Genomic DNA, 13,744 nt, shown 5'->3' with positions numbered 1-13,744 from the left:
CAAAAGGATACAACTTCCGTAGGCACAAAATGGCTGTTCTAGAAAACCTGCATCCCGTTTAAAATGATACTACATACCTATCTGAAGCTACCGTTTCCTTTTATCGTGAAATATTTTTGTATTTTGATCGAAATAACCGCCTAAAACTTTCCGTATGGCAGTGTTTACAAAGAGCGAACCTGTATTTTCACAGCAAAGACCGCTGGGCCAAGGTACTTTCTTCGAATCCTTTCCCAAAGACTGAAACGCACGGATCATGAATCCTAAAAATCCGGATTCAGATATGATCTGATGTATCCACTCGAAGTGTGGATTCTTCAGATCATTGATCCAAGATTAATCCATTTTCGGATATAGGTAAAGAAACGCAAAATCCGTTTTTGGATCAAGAATCCGGATTTGGATTTTTCCCAAAGAAACGCACCCTCAGCTATCAGCAATAAAATTGTTTAAAAGCGCGTGTTCGGCTGCGGATGGCTGGGATGGAAATGGATTGTAATTTTGAAAACGTTAGTCAACGTTTCCTTTTTTTCCGCGCGCCTTCAAAAAATCGATATTTAAAGCCAAAGTTTGATTTCTATTCCCAAATAAAGATTATATCTTCAGTTAAATGTTCAAATATAATGTTTTTCGTGGGTAAAGATGCCTACCAATTATATCAGAACAGTTAAGACCAAAAATCAGCAAAATCCGACTTTCAACAAAGATACCGGTGAAGATGCTGTGACAACCAAAGGATATTGGCGGGTGCAGTAGAGAGCTCTTTTGTTTAACTGTTGACAAATTTGAATTGCAAATAGCGCCTTCTCTCTTCCGTTGTATTTTCAACAACATGTGATACTAGCTACTGAGCATTTTGTTTTTAAAAACTAGTAAGGACACCTGTTTTTCTTAATAATTCATCTTATATATCCGACAGAAAACTCGCCATAATTTTCTTTTCTTATTTTTTGGTATATTTAACGTTACACGATATTTAATGTTACGGTTTAAAATTCCAGTGAGGCACTTTTCCCAATATTTCTTTGGGGGAAATCTAGTAATTGGTTTGATTTCGTATCGCTGTAGCGGCAAATTGCGTGACGCTGTTATTGTGATGCGGTTTTGAATCAGTAATCACGAACGCACGCTGTCAATTTTCGTCGCGCAAGATCGACATTCTCGGGAAAAAGGAATCGCACGCGTTCCTTTGAATGCCATGCAGTCGTGTTATCCGATATATACAGCGATCATCTTTCGTTTAAGGTGAAGCTACTGGCCTGCAGCTGACGTGCGGAAAGTGAAAGGTAACTTATTTAAAAACATTATTCATAATGATTTCTTGACACATCACGGTTCATAACAGAGATTGTCGATTGACAGCTTTTCTTTGTTAGTTACAGCCATAACTTCGATACGAGGTGGCTTATAATAGAACGGTTCAGCGACCACGGACACCCAGGTTATGTTGTTATTCATTATTCGAGATATATGTCGGTTATTGAGCGAACTTGAGGTAAAGATGGCGGAATATTGGCATGTTAGAAGCATGGTTAGTAAAGGAATAATTACATGGCTGAGAAAGTGAAACGAACGTCAGAATACACGAAATTCAGTTCCTCTTAGTAAGTGGAGCGAAATTTAAGAATTTTCAGAAACTTGAAAAAAAAAGCGAAAAAGGCGACTGCTACAATTTTTAAATGAACTTTGGTAAATGAATAAAATAAAAGTAACAAAACAATAGTAATAAAAATAAAACTGTTTCAGTGTTTACAGATCTTTGGAAAACGAATGCAACAAAGACTAAAAATTTCATCATTTGGCAGATCTTCGTCTTTTTCCAAGACGCTCACTGGCGTAAATACAGCTTTGGGTACTCCGAAAAATGACGGTGTAACAAGTGTAAAACCGTCATCAAGCTTTTATCTCTTTTCATTTCTGCTTTGTATTCATGACGATTCACCAATATCAATTTTTTTACAAACACATGGGCTTAATATCAGTTTCTTTATTTTTAGCCTTCTTTTTACGACTGCATTTTTTCCAGGCAAAAATGGGAGGCGCATCTTTAGTGAAATTTCTTTCGCCTTTTGTGTAGTCTGTTTATTCCAGTTTTTTAAACTTTCCATCGCAAATGTCAACAGAGGAAAGTTTCAAAAACGTTTCATGTCAACTTTTATTTCAAGATTTAATTGTAGTGATACTGCAGCCCTTATAAGCGTAACATCAAGTATCATTTTCTAACAATCAATAATTTACCAAAACTGTTAGAGTAAAATGCAAATGTCAGAAATAGAATGATGAGTTAAAACAAAATATTCGCGTTTAATAACGAGAAAAAGTTGATATCTTTCGCTTTCTATAGATAATTATCATAAATTTTAATGCCACATACAATGCAGAATTTGTTATGATCCTTTGAAAAGATAATTAAATGTTAAAAAAATTGCTTTAGGTGAGTGGTTCGAAACGCAAAGTGACTGACTGCTTATCTAAGACAAAGTTACCTAGAAAGATCGATCTTTCACTTATAACTCGTGATGAGTGCGACTTGATATCGGTTTTTCGAGTAAAATTTCACATGGAATCCTCTCGCCAGGTAACGTGTTTTCCAACAATATTTCTTCCGATAAATTTAGGTCATTAAGAGCTATTAAGGCCCGGGCCAAACGTCGAACTTCACATGAGACGAACAAGTCTGCTTCAGACAGATAGAACGTGTGAAGATCGACTGTGGGACAAACGTCGATATTCAGTCATGAAACGAACTTAATAAATAAATTAAAAAATTGAATGATAATGTATTTTTAGGCTCGATATTCGTTCTTGCTGGTCTGAATTTGGTTCGACGGTGGCTTCGTCGAATTATGTTCGACGTTTGACCCAAAGATCGAGCTGACCTGTTTGGGTTGACCAAAATTGCAATTAAGTTCGTCTCATGAGAAGTTTGGCCAGGGCCTTAGTGGCACATGAGGAAAAATACCACCCAATTGATGTTTGTCTCTATTCTCATAACCTTTCTGCATAACAATGTAATGACAGTATTAGGAGAAATAAGATTTTTATCACTGAAAAAAAGCCGAATATACTCCTTATGCATGTTTTGCTGCTTGAACTAAGTAATCTTTTACATCACTTTTAATGTGGCTTACATGAAGGCAATTTTTCCACAGGTACTTCAAAAGAATACGACGAGATGTACCCATTGCACAGGCGTCATTTCTGCTTTTTATTTTGCCCTGTATTGGTGATTATCCTACTGTGGAAGCTGAAGACAAGAGATGAAAATTCAAATTTCCTGTGACAGACTACAAATCACAGACTAACACCAAGCCCTGGCTCATCGTTTTCTGGTCAACTGTTTTTGGAGAAGAACAAAATATCCATCTGACTTGGAAGAAAGATAAATGTCCTGTTCCCCCCACAGCACGACCCCCCATAAAGATACTCACATTACTCCACCTAAGGAGTCTGTTCCTTGGATTCTGTGGACGCATGAAAACCCAGTGTACACACCCGAGTTAAGAGATCCTAATTTAATGTCCAAATTTAATTTGCTACAAAGCTATCGCTTAGATTCTGACTTTCCGAACCCGGTATATTCCATGCCTGTTTTAACAGCGCCAGTTCCTTTCAAGGATAAAACCGGGCTCGTTATGGCTACGTTCTCAAACTGTGAGCCTGTACGTACTGAATACTTGAGACAATTGATGCAGTTCGTCCATGTTGATTCTTACGGAGGCTGTCTTAAGAACAAAGACGGTTTAGTTTCCAGGTACGGCTCAGCAAACGGCAAAGACTTTAAACAGCTTAAAACAGAACTGGCCAAGAAGTATAAATTTAGTATAGTATTCTTTAACCAGGACTGTGATTACTTTGTTGATGATCAACTGAGTCATGCTTTGGATGCCGGTTCGGTTCCCGTGGTGATGGGCACGGACAAACTTGACGAGTTTCTACCCGGTAATCTTCAACATTCCGTTATAAAAGTGCGCAATTTTAAGAGCCCAAAGCTTCTGGCTGAACATCTGAAAAATGTTGGCAATAACGAGACTGAATATAATATATATCTGGAGTGGAAGTGGAAAGGAATCGGTAATTTAAGTGGAACTGTTGTCGGGAATCACTGGAAGCCAAAGTATCCCTTGTATTGCCAAATGTGCGTTGCACTTTCCGAAGGGCGAGTACACAAAAAGGGTCTTCTTCCAGACAACTGCAAGGAAATGACGTTTGAGGACTGGGGAATAACACCGGGATCATAGTTTATTTCTGTTTGTTTCAGCTAAGGTTATGTTTGTTTCTAGGTGATTTTTAAATCGTGTTTCAATTTGCGACTGCAAATAGATAATTGTGAATACTCTCCAAGATTTCGTGTCTTTTTGTCAAAATAAACCAAAATTTAAGCATAACATATTTTCCGTTTTTTTTTTTTTAACAAATTAGGGTATCAATGGTTAAGTCTGGTTCTCATATAATCGCACGTATCGTTTCTGTCGCCTCTGTCCCTTCAAAACTTTTTCTTGCGATCGGGGCGATTATATGAGAACATTACACAGGCGATCGCTAACGTCTGCGGCGATTGGGGCGATCACGATCGCTTTGATCGCCCGTGTTTTACCCTACTAGCTTCTCTTCCCCTTCTTCGCCGTAAAACTGTAATAACGGAGGAGATAGGAGGTCACGGGTTTTGCTCTTTCATTGAAGGCTGCCATTGTGTTGGATCTAGGGCTAAAATGATTGTTTTTTCGTAGCTCTTCGCTCAAACCAGGCGATCGGGACGATCATATGAGAACCTTCAATCGCTTCCAATCGCTTCAATCGCCTACGATCGTCTCAGTATTTTCAAACGATCGAACAGCGATCATATGAGAACCAACCTTTAGCAATATTTTGTCATATAAAAAATCTGTAAGTAGAAAGAAAACCTTAACATAAAAATTCACGAATGAAGTATATAATTGCCAAACGTTTCTGAAGACCCCTTTCCCTTCAAACCTTCCAAAAAAGGCAAATAGATACATTAAAAAGCGAATATGCCACTTTTGCGATACGCAATACTACTTACAACCAACGTTTTCTCATTTTGGTTAATAATATCGAGAGAACCTATTTAAGTCCACAAGAATTGACTAGATGAAAAGCAAATATGTACTTCGCTCACTTCTCCGATCTTCCAGGAGTAAAGAATCGAGATTAAGGTAACTTAAGTTCGGTTTAAACTGTTCAGCAAGAAAAGCAGTCTATGATTGCCCACTACTACTGAACAGAACTTTCACTAAACGTGTAACATGGGGAAGGTAAATGTGCCACTTGCAAACAGTAACCATTCCCAGGCTCTCTCTTTAGGCGCAAAATTTGGTTACGTCACACAACACCTCTCCTCGCAGCAGAGGCATCTGTTGTTTTCTCGTACACAAGCGCGCATGGGAAGATTGAAGAGGAATAACTATAAGGCACGCGGTAAACGACTCTCCCCGCTCGCTATCCCCTCTATGGTTCCCTCGGTAGCCTCTGCGGAGGAAAGAATGTCGATAGTTATATACCTTCTGGGGGAGAAGGGGAATGAGGTCCCATATAGAAGTGAGAAAGAAGATCGTCGCATCTTTGAAGATTTAAATTTGTGGTCATACACTGTTTAATGGTGTGTTTATTTGTAAAATGATCTTTGTCTTTAAAGATGTGAATATTGTTCATCGTGGTGTAAGATACGAATACGATAGAAACCCACGCAGGAATTTAAATCTACTGCGGTTTTACCCTACATTAAAGGTGTAAGAGGTTCTTCGCCGCTGCCTACAATAACAAGGCGTTTGCACGGTTTTTAAATCTGACACGACTCTCCGGTCTCACTTAGTGTGACCGAAAGACGCCCTAGAACCAGGCAAACAAGACGGTGTTGTTTACATGCGAATGCGGTAAAGTATATATAGGTGAAACAGGGAGAGCGATGCAAGACAGGATAAAAGAACACGACAGAGACACACGGCTTCCTCATACACAAACCTCTGCAGTTTCGGAGCACGCAAACGAAACGGGGCATCTTCCTTTATGGAATCAAGTCAAGTTTATCGATCGTCGCCCTCACCGACACACACGCAGGGTCAAAGAGGCTATCCAAAATAGGACTTCATCCGAATAACATCAATAGAGACAGCGGAATTGAAATTCCCGAAGCATGGATACCTACGATCAGAAAACACGTTCAACTAGAAAGCGGACCCCTGAGGGAACAACATCTGTTAGTCGGAATAATAATAAGGATCGAAATGCACCAATGACAGCGAACCAACGTAAATAAATAGCGACGCGTAAACAATCGACCTCATCGCCTGATGAAGACTAGCAGTATTGCAGTCGAAACGTCGCGATCAACATCTCAGAGCGATTTTATCGTGAGACACTGACACAAATAAACGTTCATTCCTAAAATGATCTTTGTTTCATAGTTATCCCGGTACCTTTTAGCGGGAAAATAACTATTATTTGAGGAATATTTTATGATTTACATTGTAAATGAAGCACGTATGTTCTTTGTCCAATAAATAACAATCTAGCAAACAAATGATTCGATAGTTTGTCATTAAAATTCAGTAGTGGTTTCTATTTATGGAAAAAAAAAAACAGTAGAATTCCCACTAATAAGTTGCTCCTTCAGTTGTCCTTCTGTAGTTAATTATTTTTTGAGCAAATTTAATTTCTTGGCATGGAAGAGACCTATTTTTGTTTCCCAGTCTTCAACGAGATATTCGAAATCCTCTGTAACTTCACCAAATCTCGCCCATGTATATAGCCATACTTAAATAAAAGTCTTAGTCAATTTCAGGCTTTTAACGTCACTCCAAGCCCAAGTAACTATGATAAAACATACCCCAGTCAAAAGAATGTTTTATTCATGATTATAAACAAATTCAGTGACAGTATCAACAAACAAACAAACAAACAGCAATACAAGAACCAACTTGAAATTCAGTCTAAGTCAGGTTTTAGTCTTCTTTTCTTTCGTTTTTTTTTTGGCAAACCATTACATCAGTGCAGTTTCAAGCTCCTAATTTTTTCCTTTCCTAATCGATTCCGAACCCAAAATAAACATTGGATCCAAAAGTCTCCACCACCACCCTCCCTGTTTGGTCGATCCGCTGCTGTCGTTTATCGTAGATGTCTGACGTTTAGGCTTTTGTCCATTATGCTTTTGTTCCCCCACTAAAATGCTCCACCTTAATGCTCCATTTTTCCCATTAAAATGCTCGGTCCCCCCCCCCCCCCAAAAAAAAAGTCACTAAAATGCTCGGATAATGCTCATTGTACAAACGGTTTTTTAAAATTAATTTCAAAGGTTTTAACGTGGGGTCACAGATTCACAGCCACGCTCACGAAGAAATTAAACATGGCCTCCTTGACTCTTGAAACGTAAAACCGCTGACTTTTCCTCAGTCTCTATTCAGCTGTATTAGGGTGGCATTTGAAGTTTTTGTAAACATGTTTTGAGTTTTAGTCTTCATTTTCTCTAAAAAAAATTATTTTTCTGAAAAAATATAATTTTCCGGGAAAATGCCACTAAAATGCTCGAATAATGCTCAATGCTTTTGCCTCTCTAAAATGCTCGAAAAAATGCTGGCATAATGTACAAAAGCCTACTGACGTTTATTTGAATTGATCATTATGTGTAATTGTTTCTCACTGATTACTTCTGATCATACTGTCATAACTTGTAATAATCTGAGCTGTCGTCAATTGTAATAACCTATTTTTGTGTTTTGTAATAAGCTTTAAACTGGCAGGTAAATTTACAATTGTCATCGTATCGTCATTTTCACTTTGCGATTACCAAATTCGCGCGTGTTACATAGACTGACGCAAACACAAAGCTTGTGTGCCCGAGACGCGGGGATCCACACAAACACTGCACTATTTAAAAACAATCGGGGCCAGAGCGGCCAGACTGTAAAAAATTTCGAAAATGAACGAAACGTGTTGAAAGGTAGTCCACTACCTCCGGAAGCCTTAGAGTACATTGTAAACGTACTTCGAGTACTCTGGTTAATGGAACGCGTCGATACGTTGCGGGTTTTTTGAGTAATGATAATGTATTTATATAGCGCATTTTTCATATGTATATGTTCAAATGCGCTTTACACGTACTGTAATTTTACTACACAATTGTAAAGGCCAGACCACAACACCGGGAGCTTCGTGCCCTACTCTTTGCGAATAGTGTGTGGGTTCTTTAACGTCCCCTGTTATAAGACTGAAGATACAGGAGACGGGACCTACGGTTTATCATCCTTTTCCGAGAAGACTAGAATGTCTAACCATTTGCAGATGAAATTACAAAGGCAGCACATTCTCCTCAGTTATCTTAAGACCCTGAGTGCTGGTCCGGTCTGGGGTTCGAACCCACGACCTCCCGCACAGCAGTCCGGCGCTCTACCAACTGAGCTAACCAGGCGGCGGTACCGTGAACCCGGTCGTTTCTGATGTTTCACCTTTCTTCTGCCACCAAACTTCATGCAAGTTGTCTAGCACACATGGTATAGTACTATATTCTTCCTGTCGTCATGGTCCGTGGGTTAAGATATGGAGAGCGATGTTCCAATAAAGCTATTAACAACACAGAGTGTCGCTGGTGAAGCGGTTGATTATCTTCGGGCGTCCCGGGAAAGAACCGCGAAAACAGGGTACGAGCAAGGGATCGCTTATGATCATGAGCAGATGCAAGTCAAATCTGCTCATGATCAGCTCAAGTGAAGAGTCAAGTCAATTTCAGTTATATACGATTGTTTACGCTTTAGTTATGGCTAATAATTTAAAAAATAAATAAATAAACAAACAAACAATCAAGCAAAAGTACGAACGAACAAGCGAACAAGCGAATGAATAAATGTCTTATATGAATGAATGAACGAACGAACGAACGAACGAACGAACGAACGAACGAACGAACGAACGAACGAACGAACGAACGAACGAACGAACGAACGAACGAACGAACGAACGAACGAACGAACGAACGAACGAACGAATGAATGAATGAATGAAAAAAAAAAAAGAATGAATAAAAAAAGATGGCCCGACTATGATAGTCCTGAAGGGGGGATATAAATCTCATTTCCCCAGCCCAAATTTTGCCAAAATCCCATTTCGAAGCCTATTGTTTTCCCAAATTTTCAAATTCCCAGTCCCATTCTGCTGCCTGTGATTCCCATTCCCATTGACCAAATCCCAGTCCCAGTGATCCAAATCCCATTTTCTCATTTTACCCATTCTGGCCCTTCTACTATAACCAAAACTTCGTCTAAAATAATTTGTGCGCAGCTTAGGCAAGGCGAGGTTACCTTCTACGTTTCTCAGGTTTAATTCTATGCGCCGGGGAGTGAAAAATTGCTGGGGTAAGTTTGCACTTTATGTCAAGGATTGTATTGTTTAATAAGTACTTCGTATTTAAAAATGGGTTATTTGACAACTTCATGGTACTTCATATTTGACAAAATTATGTGTGTATCGGCGAGCTTGTATCAATCAGGACACTCTGTGAAGCCAATCCTGGACTTATCTCTCGCTAGCAAATAGAAGGGAGGGCGAGTCGCGATATTTGAACTAAGGTCGTGGTGTTTTACCATTGAAAGGCCTCGAACGATTTTTGATTAGTTCTTTGTTTTTAATAGCTGTCCACCTGAAACGCTTTCACAATTTTTCGACGCCAGTTTGCCCAAAATATTACTCGTGACAGGCTCCTGCTCGTGACCATCACAAATTTCGATTTTAAATTCTTGTCATACAACCCAAATACAATATTGCGTTTGTCTGACTCTTGTTCACGGAGACAGCACTTTATGAACTTGTCTCTTAAACCATTAATTAACGCCCTCAGTGTATGTAATTAAAAGAAAGCATGAAAAATTGTGTTACCTCATCTCAACACAACTGATAAATCCAGAGTTTTAAAAAACCTTCAAAATTTCAGGGATTTTGTTCGAAAATGACAAAAAAAATTCGTATTTCATTTTCCAGTGTCTCAGAGGAATGGATGACTTTAAGATTTAAGGATATCCAGTATTTTTACTTTCCAACCGAACAGTATAAAACAAACTTGACAGCAAACTTCACTATATGCAGGGAATACGATTTTGTAGTCAGTCTTTTATTTCAGCTTTATCGTGGTGAGTACAACTTGCTTTGTATTTAAAAAGTTGAACTAAACAGGGCAATATCTACATCAAACTAGCTGTTGTAAGTTTAAGTGAAATGCTTTTGTGAAGTTTAGGGAAAAATCATGATAATACAGAGCTTATTCTCGAATGCGACATAAATGGTCACCAACTCCACAATCATTACTCACGAAAGTTTTGTATAGCCTAGTAACTTTATTTGTACATTCCGACATTTTGAGCAGAGGAAATGCGAATACAAAATAGAAAAAACCGTTTGGTTGCTAGCTTTCGCTCTTCATGAATTCGTCACTATTTACTTGGTTTCCCTAAAAGAGTCAAAACAGGCCTTTTTTAGATTTGCTTCATTTACGGTTGCTTTAGGGAAATTTTCACACGAGAAATCGGTTTACCTTTGTAACCTTGCTAAGGTGGCAGTGGTAGCATGTCGAAGCATGAGCTATAGGATAATTGAATTTTGTTTAAAAATAAAACCAATAACTAACCACTAAAGTCGTCGTCTTCTTTCGTCGTTCGAATAAGTTCACAATATTAATTTCAGGCTGTTAAGGTCACTCCAAGCCCAAGTAGCTGTGATAAAACAATCCCAGTCAAAAGAATGTTTTATTATCATAACCAAATTCAGTGTTAGTACAAACAAACAAGCAGCAATAGGATTTAGCGACGTTGTAAACAGTACAAGAACCAACTTGAAATTCAGTCTTAGACAATCTTCAGTCTTCTTTTCCTTCTGTTTTTGGCAAACCATTACATCAGTGCAGTTTCAAGCTCCTAACCCTTTCCTTTCCTAATCGATTCCCAACCTCTACGATATGTGTGTTTCGGCGAGCTTGTATCAATCAGAACACTCGTTGAAGTGTATCATAAAGAGCTTGCGTCTCATTAGAAGCCAATCCTGGACACATCTCTCGCTAACGAAGCGAGGGCGAGTCGCGATATTTGTACTGTAGTCGTGGTGTTTTGCCATTGAAAGGCCTCGAACGAATTTTTGATTAGTTCTTTGTTTTTAATAGCTGTCCACCTGAAACGCTTTCACAATTTTTCGACGCCAGTTTGCCCAAAATATTACTCGTGACAGGCTCCTGCTCGTGACTATCACAAATTTCGATTTTAAATTCTTGTCATACAACCCAAATACAATATTGCGTTTGCACTCTTGTTCACAGAGACAGCACTTTATGAACTTGTCTCTTAAACCATTAATTAACGCCCTCAGTGTATGTAATTAAAAGAAAGCATGAAAAATTGTGTTACCTCATCTCAACACAACTGATAAATCCAGAGTTTAAAAAAACCTTCAAAATTTCAGGGATTTTGTTCGAAAATGACAAAAAAAATTCGTATTTCATTTTCCAGTGTCTCAGAGGAACGGATGACTTTAAGTTTTAAGGATATCCAGTATTTTTACTTTCCAACCGAACAGTATAAAACAAACTTGACAGCAAACTTCACTGTATGCAGGGAATACGATTTTGTAGTCATTTTTTTATTTCAGCGTTATCGTGGTGAGTACAACTTGCTTTGTATTTAAAAAGTTGAACTAAACAGGGCAATATCTACATCAAACTAGCTGTTGTAAGTTCAAGTGAAATGCTTTTGTGAAGTTTAGGGGAAAATCATGATAATACAGAGCTTATTCTCGAATGCGACATAAATGGTCACCAACTCCAGCATCATTACTCACGAAAGTTTTGTATAGCCTTGTAACTTTATTTGTACATTCCGACATTTTGAGCAGAGGAAATGCGAATACAAAATAGAAAAAAACGGTTCGGTTCGTCACTATTTACTTGCTTTACATCAAAGGGTCAAAACAGGCCTTTTTAGATTTGCTTCATTTACGGTTGCTTTAGGGATATTTTCACACGAGAAATCGGTTTACCTTTGTAACCTTGCTAAGGTGGCAGTGGTAGCATGTCGAAGCATGAGCTATAGGATAATTGAATTTTGTTTAAATATAAAGCCAATAACTAACCACTAAAGTCGTCGTCTTCTTTCGTCGTTCGAAATAGTTCACAATATGATGGGTAAACAAGTTTTTATTGAGCCAAGAAGTCCCGGATGCTAAACTAATTTGCATTTGCAGTGCGCGTGCCCACTCCCCGAAACAAACACCATTTCCTTTGAGGGGAAGGTTTTATGTGCATAAGGTAGGAAGATAATACCTTCAATCGTGTGAAGCTCGTAAGTTCTAAAGGTGACCATCTCCTTATATGGAATGTAAAGGTGGCCCACCTGCATGGGGGGTCTCCAACGGAAACCATTCAGTCACTCAGGGAGTGGGATGTAGTCAACATGAGTTTACCCGGAGTCGTTGGAGTCTTGCTTAATTACATGTTTGAATTTTGCGAGTATGAATAGCGTACCGTGAACCAACCGGTTCATGAAGTGTTAAACTTTCTTCTGCGGCCACCAAACTTTATGCAAGTTGTCTAACACACATGGTATATATAGTACTGTATTCTTCCTGTCATCATGGTCCGTGGGTTAAGATATGGAGAGCGATGTTCCAATAAAGCTATGAACAACACGGAGTGTCGCTGGTGGAGCGTTATATTTTTCTTTGGGCGTCCCGAGAAAGAACCGGGACAACAGGGTACGAGCAAGGGATCGCTTATGATCATGAGCTGATGCAAGTCAAATCTGCTCATGATCTGCTCACTTCTAATCAAGTCAACCTTAGTTATATACGATTGTTTACAAATCATTAGTTATGGCTAATAAATGAATGAATGAATGAATGAATGAATGAATGAATGAATGATCAAATGAATGAATGAATGAATAGTAATAGTAATAGTATATCTTTATTGCGCCTTACTCTCCAAAGGGAGGTATTGGTCTGTTTACAACAAAGGTTTTAACATTTACTAATACATTTAAGAAATAACAAAAATTTGATTCTCATACAATTCATAATGTCAATATATGTAAAAATTAAATAAATTATAATGTTCATTGTGCTTGTAAGTTAAGAAGCTCTTTCCTTTTTTGAAACATTGAATGTTTATATTTACCTACTACTTTTGATGTATGTTCATTGTCAGCTCTAAGTAGGTACTTAATCCTCTCGTTCTCACTTAAATATATGTACCTTACATCAACCTTAGAAATGTGAGAACATAATTCATGTCTTATGGTTGTAAATCCCTGGCAACACATCAAAAAATGCTTTTCGTCTTCTACGCAATTTTGTTTACATACCAAGCATGTTCTTTGCTCTACTGGGATTGATGCTCCTTTATTTTCATATTTTCCAGTCTGTATTCGTAATGTATGACATCCTAATCTAAGCTTTGTCAGGCTTATTCTGTGCGCTGGGTTTTTAACTGTTGTTAGGTAATTCTCAAATTCATAGCTCTTTTTAACTTCCTTGTGTGTAACTTTTTCTCTTGAAGTTGACGATGAACTATTCTGGGTGCCCAGCCAGTTTTGTGAATACTTATTTCTGAGGGTTTTCCTCATGGTTAATCGACCGTTCTTGATGTGTTGCCGGGTTATCGGTTCTGTTTCTTGATGCATTTCTTCGTTAGTTGCAACATCAAAAAATGTTGTAGATGTTGTTGCATATTGAAATGCCTCACTTAACAAAACGTTAT

The 13,744-nt window shown here is 38.3% G+C and overlaps 2 protein-coding genes and 1 non-coding gene across 3 annotated transcripts in view; 2 read left to right on the top strand and 1 right to left on the bottom strand.

Annotated features, from left to right (window-relative positions):
• The first annotated feature begins 1,126 nt into the window (after positions 1-1,126).
• LOC144642809 (GDP-fucose protein O-fucosyltransferase 3-like) overlaps positions 1,127-13,744 on the top strand; it is a 28,761-nt gene continuing 16,143 nt past the window's right edge. Inside the window, exon 1 of the mRNA XM_078501896.1 lies at positions 1,127-1,574. The gene's annotated coding sequence lies outside the window, so the exon portion shown is untranslated. The remainder of the gene's footprint in view (positions 1,575-13,744) is intronic.
• Positions 3,425-13,744, top strand: part of LOC144642831 (GDP-fucose protein O-fucosyltransferase 3-like) — a 41,991-nt gene continuing 31,671 nt past the window's right edge. Inside the window, exon 1 of the mRNA XM_078501921.1 lies at positions 3,425-4,283. Within this exon, the coding sequence (XP_078358047.1) occupies positions 3,519-4,241 (723 nt within the window). The 5' untranslated portion in view covers positions 3,425-3,518 and the 3' untranslated portion in view covers positions 4,242-4,283. The remainder of the gene's footprint in view (positions 4,284-13,744) is intronic.
• On the bottom strand, positions 8,353-8,425 carry Trnas-gcu (transfer RNA serine (anticodon GCU)). Its single transcript has one exon. It is a non-coding gene; the product is annotated as a tRNA-Ser (tRNA).

The sequence above is a fragment of the Oculina patagonica genome, chromosome 2 (assembly GCF_052425735.1).
Source record: "Oculina patagonica isolate OP01 chromosome 2, crgOcupat, whole genome shotgun sequence".
Lineage (NCBI taxonomy): Eukaryota > Metazoa > Cnidaria > Anthozoa > Scleractinia > Oculinidae > Oculina > Oculina patagonica.
Note: the sequence above shows the minus strand (reverse complement) of the source record. Positions and strands in the feature narration are given on the sequence as shown.